Raw genomic sequence first — 17,823 nt, 5'->3', positions numbered from 1 at the left:
CTTGCCGCAATTTGCTCAAAATTCAAAATAACTATTCTGTATAACGTAGAGGAAGTGACTTCAATTTGTCCAAGAATTAAGTGAGAACCAGAAATGATTTGTAGCAATCCCTTGTTCGGCATCAACTTTTTCATTCACTCAAAAGGATTTTAAAGTATAGAAATTTAAAACAAAATGTTTCAATATCCCAAAAGAACAGTCTTCCTATTGAAAAATAGACATATTTTACGAATTTTGAGCTAGCATATCCCTTTAACAGTTGTTGAGTTACATGACATTGTTTGTATATCACTGTAAAACATTTTTGAAAAAAGGCCCAAGTTTCTCAACATTGTCTCTCCTGCTGACCACTTGAAGCTCAGAGGGTGAAAACTGATAGGAGGTTTCGGTGCATGTTTAAAGCAAGAGTAAGAACTCTGAAGCAGATTTCATTACCTGGATGCCTGCAGGTATGTTTCCTTGAAGATCTATAGAGCACCTTCACAGAACTAAACAGAACTGAAGTCAGACTTTAACCTCTGTTGACCCAAATGACCTGTGAACTTCACAGGAAACAATAGGCTTCTTGCACTCAATAGGATGGATCCACATACCAAGTATGAACTTAATCCACCAAGCAAGTGTCACATACACAAACGCAAGCGTGCACGCACACAGCCTTCACCATCACATAGATTCCTTTTGCCTCCAACAAGAAATAAACCAGAATGAAACATTTCATGGTTCCTTGCTGCTGTTCATTAGTTCCATTCATAGGGAAAATTTCTAACAAAGCCCTAATACAACAACAGCAATTTATGCTCACAAACTTTTGTTGCCAAAGTAATGCTAAGCCCTGATATCAATTGCAACACACATCAGTGTGTGAAGACTATCTATCATTATCATCATACCAAGTTTGACGAAATTCCGACCAGTAACTAATAGTAGCCAAGTAATTGCAATTTGGAGTATTAACGTTTGACCCCATGACCTCATTAATATTCATGATATTAGCACCAAAATCAACAGGGTTAATCTACTTACTATGGGCCACCCATCCACCAAGTATGGTAATGATTGGTCATTCCCTTGTTGAGTTATTGTGCATACAAACTTTTCATAAAGAAATATTGCTAGCCCCCCCCCTTATAAATATGCATGATATCAATTGCAACACACATCAGTGTGTGAAAACTATCTACCAATATCATCATACCAAGTTTGACGAAATTCTAATTAATAGTAGCCAAGTTATTGCAACTTGGGAGTTTTTCACGTTTGACCCGTGACCTCATTAATATTTTTTAACTTTGGCCTCGTATAACTTCACACAAAGGTCACATGGGGATCAACCTATTGACATTTATGATCAGAAGGTACCTTTGACATCTGAAAATAGCATCGAAACTGTAAAAATCCCCAAAACATGAAAAGGTCACCAGAGGTCAAATTGAGGTCAAGGGTCACCCAGATGCGGGTCCACAATTGGATTACATTGAAGCAACTCCCAACCCTAACGGACAATTCGTTCTCAAGTTATCGCAAAAATACTAGTTTTTTATCATTAATTGACCTTTGGTGACCTCGGATCACATGACCGTTATGCTTGAAAATATTCCCCTATACCATTTGCAACTTGTCCCAAAATATCAACCGTGTCACACCTTGGAACTAGGAGTTATTGCACTAAATGTCTGAAAATTAACTTTGACCTCAAATAACTTCACACACAAAGGTCACCTGGGGTAAACTTATTGACATTTTTGATTGGTGAGACGTGAACATAGCATCAAAACTGTAAAAATTCAAACATTTTTTTCTTTGCCCATTTTCTCACCCAAAATACTAGTTTATTAACATTAATTGACCTTTGATGACCTCGGATCACATGACCGTTAAGTTTGAAAATATTCCTCTATACCATTTGCAACTTGTCCCAAAATATTAACCTTGTTACACCTTGGCACTGGGAGTTATTGCATTAAATGTCTGAAAATTAACTTTGACCTTGTATAACTTTACACACAAAGGTCACCCAGGTGTCAACCTATTGACATTTTTGATCGGAAGGTACCTTTGATATCCAAATCTAGCATCAAAACCAAACATTTTCTTTTTCGCCTTTTTTCTCCCAAACTAGGCACATTTTTTCTAATGTGACCTTTGACCTTTTGACCTTGGTTTCAAATGTAGTTTGATCTGCTGATTCCAAAAATCAACATGACAAGTCTGTACAGCCATCCTAACTCCGACCGAAAACTTTGACCCCATATTAGTTCGCACACAAAGGTCACACAGGGTCAACCTATCGATATTTATGATCGGAAGGTACCTTTGACATCTGAAAATAGCATCGAAACTGTTAAAATCCCCAAAACACTTAAAGGTCACCAGAGGTCAAATTGAGGTCAAGGGTCACCCAGATGTGGTTCGACAATTGGATTACATTGAAGCAACTCCCAACCCTAACGGACAATTCATTCTCAAGTTATCGCAAAAATACTAGATTTTTAACATTAATTGACCTTTGGTGACCTCAGATCACATGACCGTTAAGTTTCAAAATGTTTCCCTAACCAGTTCACAACTTGTCCCAAAATATCAACCTTGTCGCACATTGGCACTGGGAGTTATTGCAGTTTTAGTATTTTGGGTTATTGGACCATAACTGACCTTTGGTCACCTTTGTGGGCACCAAAAACAATAGGGTTCATCTATTCACTATGGGCCACCCACCCACCAAGTTTGATCATGATCAGTCAATCCCTTGTTGAGTTATCGTGCATACAAGCTAAAGCGTCAGACACACACACGCCAACCTGAATACATAGGTTCCTTTGCTTTTAGCAAGGAACCAAAAACAATGATATCGCAGGCAATCTATATCCAAAGTAATTAAATACACAGAGGAGGGTATTGAACACTCATTGAATACTCATAGTACTCACACACCAGAAAGCACACACTAATAACACAAAACATATGGACTAAGTACACACATGACAGCTTGGTGTACTGTATATTGTTGGATGGAGTCTGTTTACTTTCTACCTTGATAACAAAATGCTTGATATGCAAACTTCAATGGTAACTGCAATTAGCTGTGACTTGTTAATTCCTATCACTCATGCCACTTTGCTTTGTGCACATGATACTACACTGTTATATATAGTGTGCATGTATATGTAGACACCATTCCGGTATAAATGAAGGAGCAACTGGAGTTTAGACAAAAACATTCAGCTTTTGGAAATGAAATCTTTAATTGTGCCCACAGGCACACACTAGCTAGGTCTATGTTAAAAGATTGACACATGGGGTTCTACTAGCTGCGTATCCACATGAACATCAAACTTACATGTTCAATGTGTATGGTTTACATTAAGAAGCTATGCACTAACAAGCTATGAAGTTTATCATTTTTTGGCATCATGGTTTTGCAAATATTAAATTGATTGCTTTTTATAAAAGAAGTTTGCTTTACATTTAGAATTTGCTATTTACCTAAAAAGAAATACATACTGAATTCAAAGTAAATAGAAGTTAAATTGTATGGGGTCTTTATGGGAAACTCCTCTGTTATGAATATTGTGCTGCCTTATTAAAGGGAGTGAGTGAAGACTAGCGCACAAAGAAACGTCTGATGCCGGTAATCTGACCTAGTTTTGAATGAGGTGTAAAAGAAGTGTTAGACACCCCCATCGATCCCAGAAAATACACACACAGCTTGCTACCGTTGGTATATGTCCGGACCTCTCCGGTCAATGCCCTTCCTTCTCTTGATACAACCTCCCCTTCTCAAAGTGACTTCTCTAACGTATACCTCAGCCTGGAGTAGCTACTCTCTCTACATAGGATATTATCATAAGCCATGTAATATAACCTCTAACCAAGTTATCATGCATGAAGGTCATTAAGGATATAGGTGTGATGTGAGAGACATGACTACACAGTGAGACCAATCTGGCTGCAGAGTTCTGAATAAGTTGTAATTTGCTCAATTGATGATCTGGTAGACCAAACAGCAAACTATTACAGTTATCTAATCCAGAGGAGATGAATGCAGGAACCATACGCTAAGTTGTTTGTCTGTCGAGGAAACTACCAATTCTACCAATTTTATGAAGAGCATAAAATGCTGCGTGGCAAATGTTATTTACATGCGAATCCATCTTTAGGTTGTTATCAAATAGGTAAACGAGGTGTGAAGTAAATCTAGGTATCGATAACAGAGTTCTACATTTAACACAAATTATGGCATCAATGAATTCACACATCTTATGCAGGGACCAAATAAAGTTACAACATACCCTTTAATCCATCAAAGTATATCTCAGGTAGTACTTGATCATGCACCATTTGCATCTTATTTTCACATGACATTGAGACCCACTTCCAATTATAAGAAGCAAAATTTAGTGTTGTAACATAATTTAAAGAGAATTAATCTCTGACCTTTTGGTAAAATCTGTGACTGCCAAGCTATTTTTCTCATTGTACCAAAGATACTTTGTTGTGATCCTTTTAATTTACACACACAGAGAAGACAGTATTTGGGAATAAAGCCAACACATGATTACTGTAGGTAGAGGATGTCCAGAAGTTTCTCTTTTTTTCTGTTTCTTTTTGAATATCCTGTTTTGTTCGATTAAATTGTTCAAAACCAAATGAATTTGCTCCTTCAGTTTTCTTCCACTAAACTATTTGCTTGGTGTTGTAACAGCTTAGCCACCAACACCACAAAGGACAAAGCAAATTAAAAAAAAATTATATGCAAATTGGAAGTCTTATAAACCTAAATTTATTTGGAGTTAAACAAACCTACCTTTGTGTATTTATTATCTGTATTGATCAAAGACTTCAGACTTTCTGGTATGTTAGAGATATGCATATGACCACATGTCTACCCATTAATACTTTGACTGAAATACTTGTGCATGACATGAGCCCCTCATAGCATAAAGACCTACTGTAGTAAGTTATCATGTCTACTGTACCTCCACATGACTATTAACTACCATGTTAAATAGCAAGTTGAACAATTAAATACCTGCAGTCTACCTGCAGTACATCACTGTCTCTACAGTCACTGAGCACTCTACCCTCTCTAATCACTCTACCAGTCCCTGTGCAATCTATTTACCTACAATGAGTACTGTCTGTTAACCTGCACTACATCACTGCCCATGAGTACTCTACCTACTCTACCTTCTCTAACCACTCTACCAGACCCTGTGCAATCTATTTACCTACAATGAGTACTGTCTGTTAACCTGCACTACATCACTGCCCATGAGTACTCTACCTACTCTACCCTCTCTAATCACTCTACCAGTCCCTGTGCAATCTATTTACCTACAATGAGTACTGTCTGTTAACCTGCACTACATCACTGCCCATGAGTACTCTACCTACTCTACCTTCTCTAACCACTCTACCAGACCCTGTGCAATCTATTTACCTACAATGAGTACTGTCTGTTAACCTGCACTACATCACTGCCCATGAGCACTCTACCTACTCTACCTTCTCTAACCACTCTACCAGACCCTGTGCAATCTATTTACCTACAATGAGTAGTTGTCTGTTAACCTGCACTACATCACTGCCCATGAGTACTCTACCTACTCTTACCACTCTACCAGACCCTGTGCAATCTATTTACCTACAATGAGTACTGTCTGTTAACCTGCACAACATCACTGCCCATGGGTACTCTACCTACTCTACCTACTCTAACCACTCTACCAGACCCTGTGCAATCTATTTACCTACAATGAGTACTGTCTGTTAACCTGCACTACATCACTGCCCATGAGTACTCTACCTACTCTACCTTCTCTAACCACTCTACCAGACCCTGTGCAATCTATTTACCTACAATGAGTACTGTCTGTTAACCTGCACTACATCACTGCCCATGGGTACTCTACCTACTCTACCTTCTCTAACCACTCTACCAGACCCTGTGCAATCTATTTACCTACAATGAGTACTGTCTGTTAACCTGCACTACATCACTGCCCATGAGTACTCTACCTACTCTACCTTCTCTAACCACTCTACCAGACCCTGTGCAATCTATTTACCTACAATGAGTACTGTCTGTTAACCTGCACTACATCACTGCCCATGGGTACTCTACCTACTCTACCTTCTCTAACCACTCTACCAGACCCTGTGCAATCTATTTACCTACAATGAGTACTGTCTGTTAACCTGCACTACATCACTGCCCATGAGTACTCTACCTACTCTACCTTCTCTAACCACTCTACCATTCCCTGTGCAATCTATTTACCTACAATGAGTAGTTGTCTGTTAACCTGCACTACATCACTGCCCATGAGTACTCTACCTACTCTTACCACTCTACCAGACCCTGTGCAATCTATTTACCTACAATGAGTACTGTCTGTTAACCTGCACAACATCACTGCCCATGGGTACTCTACCTACTCTGCCTACTCTTATCACTCTACCAGTCCCTGTGCAATCTATTTACCTACAATGAGTACTGTCTGTTAACCTGCACAACATCACTGCCCATGGGTACTCTACCTACTCTTATCACTCTACCAGACCCTGTGCAATCTATTTACCTACAATGAGTACTGTCTGTTAACCTGCACAACATCACTGCCCATGGGTACTCTACCTACTCTTACCACTCTACCAGACCCTGTGCAATCTATTTACCTACAATGAGTAGTTGTCTGTTAACCTGCACTACATCACTGCCCATGAGTACTCTACCTACTCTTACCACTCTACCAGACCCTGTGCAATCTATTTACCTACAATGAGTAGTTGTCTGTTAACCTGCACTACATCACTGCCCATGAGTACTCTACCTACTCTTACCACTCTACCAGACCCTGTGCAATCTATTTACCTACAATGAGTAGTTGTCTGTTAACCTGCACTACATCACTGCCCATGAGTACTCTACCTTCTCTAACCACTCTACCATTCCCTGTGCAATCTATTTACCTACAATGAGTAGTTGTCTGTTAACCTGCACTACATCACTGCCCATGAGTACTCTACCTACTCTTACCACTCTACCAGACCCTGTGCAATCTATTTACCTACAATGAGTACTGTCTGTTAACCTGCACAACATCCCTGCCCATGGGTACTCTACCTACTCTGCCTACTCTTATCACTCTACCAGTCCCTGTGCAATCTATTTACCTACAATGAGTACTGTCTGTTAATCTGCACAACATCACTGCCCATGGGTACTCTACCTACTCTTATCACTCTACCAGACCCTGTGCAATCTATTTACCTACAATGAGTACTGTCTGTTAACCTGCACAACATCACTGCCCATGAGTACTCTACCTACTCTACCTTCTCTAACCACTCTACCAGTCCCTGTGCAATCTATTTACCTACAATGAGTACTGTCTGTTAACCTGCACTACATCACTGCCCATGAGCACTCTACCTACTCTACCTTCTCTAACCACTCTACCAGACCCTGTGCAATCTATTTACCTACAATGAGTAGTTGTCTATTAACCTGCACTACATCACTGCCCATGAGTACTCTACCTACTCTTACCACTCTACCAGACCCTGTGCAATCTATTTACCTACAATGAGTACTGTCTGTTAACCTGCACTACATCACTGCCCATGGGTACTCTACCTACTCTTATCACTCTAACACCCCCTGTACAGTCTAATCTACCTAAACCTGAGTACTCCATCTGCCAACAAAGGTTACTCTGTCTATCTGCATCTAATCTCAAAGGGTGCTTTTACATTAGATCCGTATCAGATCCCCTAATGTTATCAGACGATCATCCCTCCATGGGGTAAACTTATGCATTGATCCGGACCCATTTACACTTGAGTCATACTCTGATCCTCCCCCATTATTCACCGGATGTTGGTAAAAAAAAAATTGGATTGGAAATGAGTCATGCGGATCACATCCTGGTCTCTGCTAGCATCAAAATAGCAGGATCAGATCCGGATCTGAACTGCGTTTACACTACAGCCGTGATCCCGACATCAGACTCATATCCTGATGTCAAGATCTGATCCGGATCTAGTGTAAAAGCCCCCAAAATATAGTTAAGCTCTCTTCATAGTTGTGAGTACCCTGTGGAGTATGGCATTAAGTAGACCATAGTTCATCTTTTTCAATGTATGGTAACACAAAGTGACAATAAGTCATTTTTGTTTTTGAAAAGTTTGTGAGCTAAAGTCATAGAAGAGTTTCATTCTGAATTGTACTACAGTTACTGTAGTTGACCAAAGTCTAAAAGCAACACAATATTGATTCCAATCATACTAATACATATGTAAACAAACAGAAACATTTAAGTAAATGTTACCTTCTCCACAATGAAGCTGATATTTCAGGGAGGAAGAACATTAAACTTACTTTGCCCTTAATGCAAGCTGACGATCATTAGGACATGTCCACCTATCCATACCGCCACCAGATATGAACTCCCCCATGGTAAAATGGTGAATGCTAAATCAGATCAGGATGACTCTCATTTAACCTGTATACAGTAAGAAAAAAGTGAAATGAAAGTTATAACAATGCAAAATTAACACAGTTCAATGAAAGCATTACAAATTAAGCAGGCATTTTTTTGTTACTAAAATTAATGTATGAAATATTGCTATAACTCTGTTTGATTTATCACTACACAGCAAATTGTTTGTGATACACAGACTCTGAAAACTTAATTTATTCATAGTCTTCTACATTAATCAGATATCCAATATTTGGTGAAAACCATTCATACTTTGACAGCAATCAGATTATGTTTCTAAATTGTCTAACTTTAATTTAAGACTGATAGAATAATGCTTGCTTCTGAAGTCTGAAGAGATCTCTGTAATGTCTTATCTCAAAGGATGCTGTTTATATCATTCTCGTGGGAATTGCGGCAAGCTGATTGGTTAAGAACGAAATCTAAGATAGGAGGGACTCACGAGAGATTAGTTCACAAGTAAATGAAGGCATGATTTAATCAGACTGAATTCACAGAGCATTAAATTATGTGGCACAATGCACTGTGCTGTATAGAATGGATGACAGCGAGCATGTGGCTGAACTCCAGGCAGATGTACAAGCGAGAGTTGAAGATAAAATGTTAGAGATTCCATACCAAACACTACACAAAGTTATAACTCAACAGAGAACGCAGAATTCAAATAAACTTCTGAATTTCCTGTAACTCAAGAGCACACAATAAAATAGTCTATAACTACAAAGTTAATGTCAAATCTATACAGGGGCAAATACAATATTGTCAATGAATATCACATGACATGACTCTTCTAGCTGTGAAATCCATGTATCAATGTCTTGATCTCTGGTTGCTAATTAATGAAGACCAAGAGCTCATAAAAACAGTTGTACATTTTTGTATCTCAAGCATATTGGCTTTAAAACTGTTATGATTACAACATGCACAGTGATAAAATGAAAATTTCCTTGATTATTTTTCCTTGAATTATCACTCATAAAATCTGAGATGCTATACCACACCAAAGATGATCAGTAAGAGACATGTAAAATGAAATTTGGGAATCAAACCTGCACCTGCACCTAAAATACTCTTAGTAGAAATTATGGAGACTTCCCACACTGGGCATTGTAATATTGAGAAGATATGCCACTTCCAGTTAGGAGAATCTTGGTTTCCAATCTGAACAATTTTTATAGCAGATCAACTAGAATATGTGTGCTTACCAAGAATGCAAACATCTCAAGCTGATAATTTAAAGTTCATTTGCCAAACACTTGACCATGCACAATTACACTTTGGACTTGACAGTACTTGTGAAAACTTTATGCAAACATTTGAAGCAATGGCCTAATATTTCAAAATTTCTATATGCTTGGATACTCATCTTATTTCTTACTTCTTTAATGGTGAAACCCGCCCAGCTTTATAGATGTATAAACAATTACAATTTTTATTATAAATGAGAAAGCGCTTACAGTATAAACCAAGTGCCAATTGTTAATTTCCTTTCAAACTTTTGGAGAAAGGGAACTGACTTTCCCAAACACATACAAATAGAGTGTACTTAAGCTTTAAAGCAGTACTTAGAAATAGTCTGTGACATTTTAAATTCAAATTTAAAAAGGCAAAGAAATCTTTTCTACTATGTACTGTACAAGATTCGTAGGATTCTAGGATATAGTGACGTCTGTTCTACTGCCTGAGCTACCCAGCAGACCCCTTAGTTGATGCAAGGGAAGGGGTTACAACAAAATGCTTTCTTTTTAAGTTTCATAATTACCAGAATTCTGAATTTCATACAAAGGGGTCAATTAATGGTGAATTTAATGTTACAAGGATTGTAACAAGCCTTGCCTAGAATAGGCAAAGGCTTGGTTCAGCCGTTAGAGTGTCCGCCTCACAATCCTTAGGTTCCAGGATCAAAATTCCATCAGGAACCAGATTCTCTTGACCTATTCAAAATCGTAGTGCAGTGTTGATGTGTGGAGTCTTGTGTGGAATTGGTATTTCTGGTTTGTGAACTTGGGGAAAGGGGTTTATTCTGTTCTTCATTTGGTTTCGAAACAACTTTGTTCCTCATGGCTGCACTGCAGTGATTTCTAATGGGGTGCCTTTGCCTACCTCAGTATTTTAGAAAGTGGTCAGATGCTGGGGCAAACACTCTCATCCATCCGATGGGGATGTTAAATGGTCCCGAGCAGGAATGGGAGCGAATTTACAGCCCTGCCTCGTTATCTTCTGAACACTTATGGAAATAAGCCGCTAATCATACATGATCTATTAACACGGATAGGGTCTCAAATAAGCTACTGTAAGGCTTCCTGATACATGGGACTCTAAACTAAACTACAATACAGTATTTGCTACCAACTTGATGAGAAACTTCACCCGAAGTAAATGCTTCTTTTTTTTGTAGTGATTGAGTTTTAATGGAACAAAAAATTCAAGCATTTAATTATAATAAGTTTTCAATATGTACAGTATCATTCATAAACTACATCACATATCTATAGCTGTTTTTCATTCATGTTTGCTAAAAATAAAAACAATTCAAGCATTGCTTTACCCATTGGCGGCGATTAGTTTCAAATATTGGGGGGGGCATTTGCTTGGGTGCAGAAGAATTGCTATCAAAGCGGAGCGCCACTGGTTGGCGCGCAGTATACAAGAAAATTTCTGGTTTTGATAGCCACCCAGATCTTCGGAAATGGCACTTCTCGGGCTTGAAAATGACCAACCAGATGTACACTTTTGCCTGAGAACCAAGTTTTCTCCAATAGTTTTTTTTCATTCATAACCTTTTTCAAGATTGTCACCAGTCACACATCATGTTCGACCTCATCGCATCTCCTGTGGATCATTGCTTTTGTAGGTAATTCTACGTAATGCCCCACAATACCCGTCAGCCCCACTTTTCAAGGTTTTTAGCCCATTATTTGTTCAGAATTTGAATAATAAATTCACTTCAAAACATACCCATAATGTTGCACAAAATTTCATCTATTGACAACCAATATAGATAAACCCCCTTCAACCCCTAACAGACCGGTCAAAATTGCACAAGTAGAGGGAACTATGATGAAGAATGTTGGTCAAGGAATTTTCGAAAATTCAGACACAGTTAATTTATTGGTGTACAAATATTGAAACCTCTTATAACGGCTACTATAAACTTCGATATCATAAAAAAAATACCAAAAACATATGCTCCAAGGGGGGGCGGTCTCCATCCTTCGCCCCCCTCCCTTGGCTACGATCCTGCGGTTAGAAATCTTGTAGGAAACAGGCCAAATGGGAACCCAGTGAACCCATATCGATGTGGATCATATGTATGATTGTACGTACTTACACTCATACACAAGAGATGTACAGACATTATGATAACAATCATGAGTGACAACTTGCTATACGGTCACATGTCACAGAAACGACCACGAAGAGTCATTTACGTCATGCAGCATGTGTTGGATGAAGTTTTAGCCACCGCCAAATATGATTTGGATAAATAATCTCACGCATTATTTTCTATTTATAGCCACAAAAAATATATGCCACCAATTATTGGGGGGAAATTAGTATTATTAGATACTACCGTATATCCGCCACCTAAAATATTGGGGGGACATGTCCCCCGTCCCTCCCCCCCATAATCGCCGCCCATGTATATATAAATATATATATATATATTTTTTTTTGCTACAGCCCCATTTTCCTTTTTCATCGGCAAACCAAATTTCATTACGGATGCGGTCCGTCTAGCTATTCATTTCGAATTCGAATTCGAACAAAAGTAAAAACTACTTTCGGTCACATATATAGTAACAAATTGTGACACGGTTAGACAGGCGCCTTGCGAGGGATTTGCAAAGGGAGGGGCGAAGCTTGTAGGCAAACAATCTAAGCGTAGCGCAACCATAAGTTGGCGCGAAGCGCAAAAGAAAATTTCGGCCGGAAATGCGTACCAGATCGCTGGAAATGGCACTTCCAGGCCTTGTAAGTTGCATCTAAGCATTTTCTATTTTGAAATTACTAGCTATATCATAAAAAAATACAAAAAATATGCTAAAAAAAACTATGCCACCAAATATTGGGGGGGAAATTAGATACTATATCCCCCCCACCTAAAATATTGGGGGGGACATGTGCCCCCGTCCCCCCCCCATGATCGCCGCCCATGGCTTTACCTATATTAAAATGTTTCCTTTGGCCTGAACCCTCGAATCAGATGAACAGATTTGAAGAGTTAAACTATGTAATGAGTGACTTATAACTATATCATACTTTCTATTGCCATCAGACCAATAACAGAGCTACATCCTATGGGTACAAACCACAAATATTGATCTCAAACCATCCAGTCATCGAGACTACAGTAGATCCTCTCTCATGCCATGGAGGTAAAAACAGACTGTTTTTACCTCCATGCTCATGCCAACTGCAGAGGAACACAGATGAGGAGTGAATTTGGTTCATAAGAACAAAATAATTGAAATTGAATCCAAGAGCTTACATTAGCCTAAATCTGCCAGACTTTGGCAATCACCAATTAACATATTTGATACTACTTACTGTAACTACTCAAAGAGTGAAAGCCTTGAGCAATGTGCTGATCTCCGCGATAGAATTTTAATTAAGTGCAGTTCTATCTTGGAAGTAAAGCAAACAAAATCGTTTTGCTTTCAGATGCATGTTACTGCATTTTGAGTGGTGCAGTGTAGATAAACCCTGGCTGGATAGAATACATTGGTATTGACATAGCAAGGAGACTGGCATATGGTATTAAACCTCAAAAGGCATTTTCAGTAGTGATGCTTCTATTTTATGTGTCCAACATTACTCTTATGATTACTAGAATAGTCCCACTGATATCAAGTACTGTATAGGCCTACATGACTCATTTGCAAATTCTATATTTTGTTAAGTGCATTTCACTATACAGGATTTACCATACAAACACCATTAACTTAAAGGCTATTCTTGTTATGTGGTATCCAAATGCATATCTCAGTCTTTACTGCGTTTCATACTAAGTTTGTTGTACAGTACTGTATGTTTGAGTCATTATCAATAAACCTCTATAGTATGATAAAGTTCTGGATATCAATGCAAAAAGGCTGCAATGTGTATGGATCCAGATTAACATTGAGAGGTTAAAATAATGGTCACGAAGATACGCTGCTGATTATTATGCTAATTACTGATAGAAAATGGCTGCATTTTACTTCATTGACATTGCGACAAAGCTGCATTGGATTTGCTTCATCAAGTCATGCATGTAATTTTAGTACCAGCAATATTTACAATATCCTAATATCAAAACTGCTAGAAGAGCACACTTGTCAGTAGCAGTGTAGAAGTCTTTCCTAACGTTTTCATCAAATATAGAAATGTCAGTGACTCCTATGAAGTGGAAACACAACTGTGCAAAATTAAAACAAAGTGTAAATTAACCTTTGAAAATATGACCCAAAAGTGCATCTTACAAGTTTAGTGAGGGCTGAAGACTCAATTAAATAAAGAGTAGCAAGAGAATAATGAGTTTGTGTTTCTACGACTAGGTGAATATGAAAAGCTTCCATTGGTAGTTAAACAAATCACCTGGTTTCCATATTTACGACAGGCTTTCTTAATACCTGTCAATACTTCAAGAATGGACAGTTTATGAGACCATATAACACTGTACATAAGACTTAGTGGGCACTAATGCTCAGAAAACACATAGTCAACGAGGCCTGTCTTTCAATTGTTACCAAACAGATCTCAGCTCTTTGTGAGGCTTGGGTGATGAAGTGCATAAATGGAAAGTACATGTGATGCCAATATTGGGGATATGGTCGAGGCAACTCAACATCCTTTTAAGCCTTCAAAGAGTAGCATATATAGGAAATTGTGTACAGCGGTAAGTAATTAGTAAAGAGGCTTGATTGCATCTCACAAAAAACTTGGGTTCCTTTTTAAGAATCTAAATAGTCCGAGTCCAGGGGAAAGTGCTTTTGTTGACAAAGGAACGTATTCTAAGCAGCCTGGTGAAATTTGCCTTCAACTCCTATGTATTGTGTCTGAGATGATACAACATCTGAAGTTAACATGCTTTGTACCAAAACTAAATTTGAAGCAAATAGTTTTGATGTCATAGATGCACTCTGCCAAATTTGTTCTGTTTTTCTTCTGAATTGTACATGCAATTTTCTTCTTTGAAAGTGGGATATATTAAGATATGAGTACATTACAGTCACTGGGTGTTGATAACTTCATATCCCCTAGAGCAAGATTTGAACCTTATTCCAATCCAAGGTCTAAGCAATAGGATGATACATTAAATACAAGTAAATAAAAAAAACAAAGAAAACATTTACTGTCAGTGTTCAACTATGACATTGCAACAATTTGCTCCAAGTTCACCCATTATGGTACAGAGTGTGACATAATCTCCAAAACAAATGAAGGAGTTGCATGCAAATTTCACCTGGATGCTTAGTATATATGTTCCTTTTCATTGGTCAAAATAAAATTTCCTTTGCGGGGGTAGCTATTATCAAGAGCAAAATTTTATAATTTTTGCCAATTTAGCATAAGTCAATGGAGCATTTATAAGGAGTATGCCAAATCAGACAACAGAAGGCTACATGTAAAGTAATAATGTGATCCAAAGCCATCATGTTCACACAAAATTGCTGTCACATAATGACATAGAAGTTTACAAGTTTGACATCATTATTGTTGCAAATATTAACCAAAAACACTTTAGTTATTATGCAATCATCACATTGCCACATCATAGTTCCTTTAAAGAACAACAATTTCTACTGTGCTATTGTTTTGACTCAAAAGGTAATTGCTCAATTCTCTTGAAAATTTGAAATATCATAATGCATGTCACACCTAAGCAGCTATAGACAATACACATACGTTATCAACAGCATGGCCGCACAATATAAACTGTGGACAAGGGTAATCTAAACATAAAGTATCAAGTGGCTATGCCTAATACTCAAGGCATCGGCAATTTGTAATCAACCAGCAAGACCGCTTCTGTAACGCCCAATTAAATCACAAGTCTGTGGAAAGGGTTGCCATGGAAATGACAATCTTAATTGTGTCTCCAAGTTGAATAACATATTTCACACTTCTGCAGTGCATAGAATGCACTCCCTGTGAATATTTGATCAATACTCAAACGGTAGGAAAGTGTTGTTTTAATGTACCAGACGCTAAAAGAAAAACTAGTTGGGAAGATCATTTAACTATCTGTCGGTACTTTATTTTCAAGTAATTTTAAATATAAATTCCAAAACTTACTGGTTTGGATATTTACGAGTGACGAGCTTACCTGTCTCCTCACAACCTTAGCACCTCATTCTACCGTGCCTATAAAGTCCTGGTAAATAAATAACACTGTGCGCCCTCTATGACCGGACCCCCCTTCCGGTCCCTCCTCCTTTCTCATGAGACCATTCCTAAAGAGTGGCCTCACGGACACGGGAGTGGGGGTGGCAAGGTCTGGCCACCCCCAACGACCCCCGTCGAGTTAACTTCCCAAAGTGAACCCCTAACAAAAAATTCACTGACGCCTTCTTAGCAGGGGGGAGTGTAACCCTCCCCGGCGCAGCGGGAAGGGGGGACACTCTCCTGAACCCTGCAGGCGGAACTACCCCTTACACTAACAAGGAGCCTAAAGATTTACGGTCCGCCACTTGTTACCCTTAGATCAACTTAGGTGAGAACGTAAGTGGAAGACTATGTACGCAAACGCATACGGAAACACATAGGTACACTCACCGATAGACATAGTCGATGGCTCTCTGGTGGATGGTGGTTCTGTCTATCTGGTGTGAAGCTCGGAGTCATGAGTCAAGTCGAGCGACCGCTCCTCCGTCCGGCTGTGTCCCACCACCCTCTCGGGGGAGGGAGGCGGGAATGGAGACAGGTAAGCTCGTCACTCGTAAATATCCAAACCAGTAAGTTTTGGAATATTTACTTCGCTCCTCGCTTACCTGTCTCCTCACAACCTTAGCACCGAGTGGCACTGCCCGATGGTGGGAGGCCCGAGGGGTGGGACCTGTTACCCACCGGACCTCGCATCACCGCGCTACCAAATGCCGCTTCGGCGTGTAAAGTGTCGGTCAAGTAGCAGGCGACGAACGTAGTTGGAGTTTTCCACGCTGCTGCTTTGAGTATGTCCTCTACCGGGATGCCGGCGAATAGGGCTGTAGAGGCCGCGACCCCTCTGACGTCGTGAGCCCTTGGTCGGGAGGTCCCCGATGTGAACGGGCGTATGATCTCTACTAGCCACCTGGATAGAGTGTCTTTGGAGGCCGCTGCGTAGGGTGGTCGTGGTATGATGAAGAGAGAAGTTGATTGTCTTAACTTCTCTGTCTTGTTCAGGTACCACTTCAGTGCCCTGACTGGACACCATCGTTTGTCCTCGGCTACTGATGACATGGTCTTAATTTCCGGGATGAAAATGTCTCCTGGCAAGAAGGTCAAGGTCTGGTTCTTTGCAATAAATGACGGGTCTGGAACCATCCTCACCCCGTGGCCCTCAAATCTGATGTGATTCTGCTTGGTGGATAGGGCGTGGAGGCAACTCCTCCTTCTTGCTGACGCAACTGCGACGAGGAAGAGTGTCTTTTTTGTGAGGGCAGCCAGGGAGGCGTTAGCCATTGGTTCGTATGGTGGTCCTGCCAGGGCATGTAACACTGCTGAGAGTCCCCAGGAGGGGGCCAGCCGTCTGATCTGTGGGCGACGATTCGCCATGCCTTTGATGAGTTGTGCAATGTACGGGTTATTGCTCAGTGTGGAGCCATCTGGGAAGCCCTGGTGGATGGCAGCGATGGCCGACCTGTAATTCCTGATAGTGGAGACTTGTTTCCCTTCTCCGAAGAGTGAGAGGAGGAACTCGGCTATCTGTGTCACAGAGGCAGCAGGCAGCAGTATCTGTCTCGGTCGGCACCATTGGTCGAACTTCCGCAGACGGGAATCGTAAGTCGCTGCGGTCGTTCCCCTTCTAGCGTCGGCTGCCATCGCGGCAGCTGCTTCTGAAAAGCCTCTCTGTCGTAGGGAAGACCGGACAGCCTCCAGGCAACTAATTGTAACCCCTTGATGTCTGGGTGGGAGAGAGTTCCCTGTCTCTGGGACAGTAGGTGGGGCTTGTCCGGTAGACTCACTGGGACTTCCATGAGGAGTTGGGGGATCTCGGCGAACCAGGGTCTGCGAGGCCAGAACGGGGCTATTAGTGTGAACCTGCCCTTGGAGTTCCGAATTTTCCTGAGGACTTGTCCGATCATACATAGCGGCGGGAAGATGTACGCATCCATGTGGTCCCAGGAGAGGG

General features: G+C 40.0%; 1 protein-coding gene across 4 annotated transcripts in view; it reads right to left on the bottom strand.

Moving 5' to 3' along the window:
* LOC139980700 (double C2-like domain-containing protein beta) overlaps positions 1 to 17,823 on the bottom strand; it is an 83,084-nt gene that overhangs the window by 41,918 nt on the left and 23,343 nt on the right. For all 4 annotated transcript variants that reach the window (XM_071992543.1, XM_071992542.1, XM_071992545.1 and 1 more), the window contains exon 2: positions 8,387 to 8,510. In XM_071992543.1, the coding sequence (XP_071848644.1) occupies positions 8,387 to 8,463 (77 nt within the window). In that variant the 5' untranslated portion in view covers positions 8,464 to 8,510. The remainder of the gene's footprint in view (positions 1 to 8,386; positions 8,511 to 17,823) is intronic.

The sequence above is a fragment of the Apostichopus japonicus genome, chromosome 15 (genome assembly GCF_037975245.1).
Source record: "Apostichopus japonicus isolate 1M-3 chromosome 15, ASM3797524v1, whole genome shotgun sequence".
Taxonomy (NCBI): Eukaryota; Metazoa; Echinodermata; class Holothuroidea; order Aspidochirotida; family Stichopodidae; genus Apostichopus; species Apostichopus japonicus.
The sequence above is the reverse complement of the archived record's forward strand: the minus strand, read 5'-3'. Positions and strand labels throughout refer to the sequence as shown.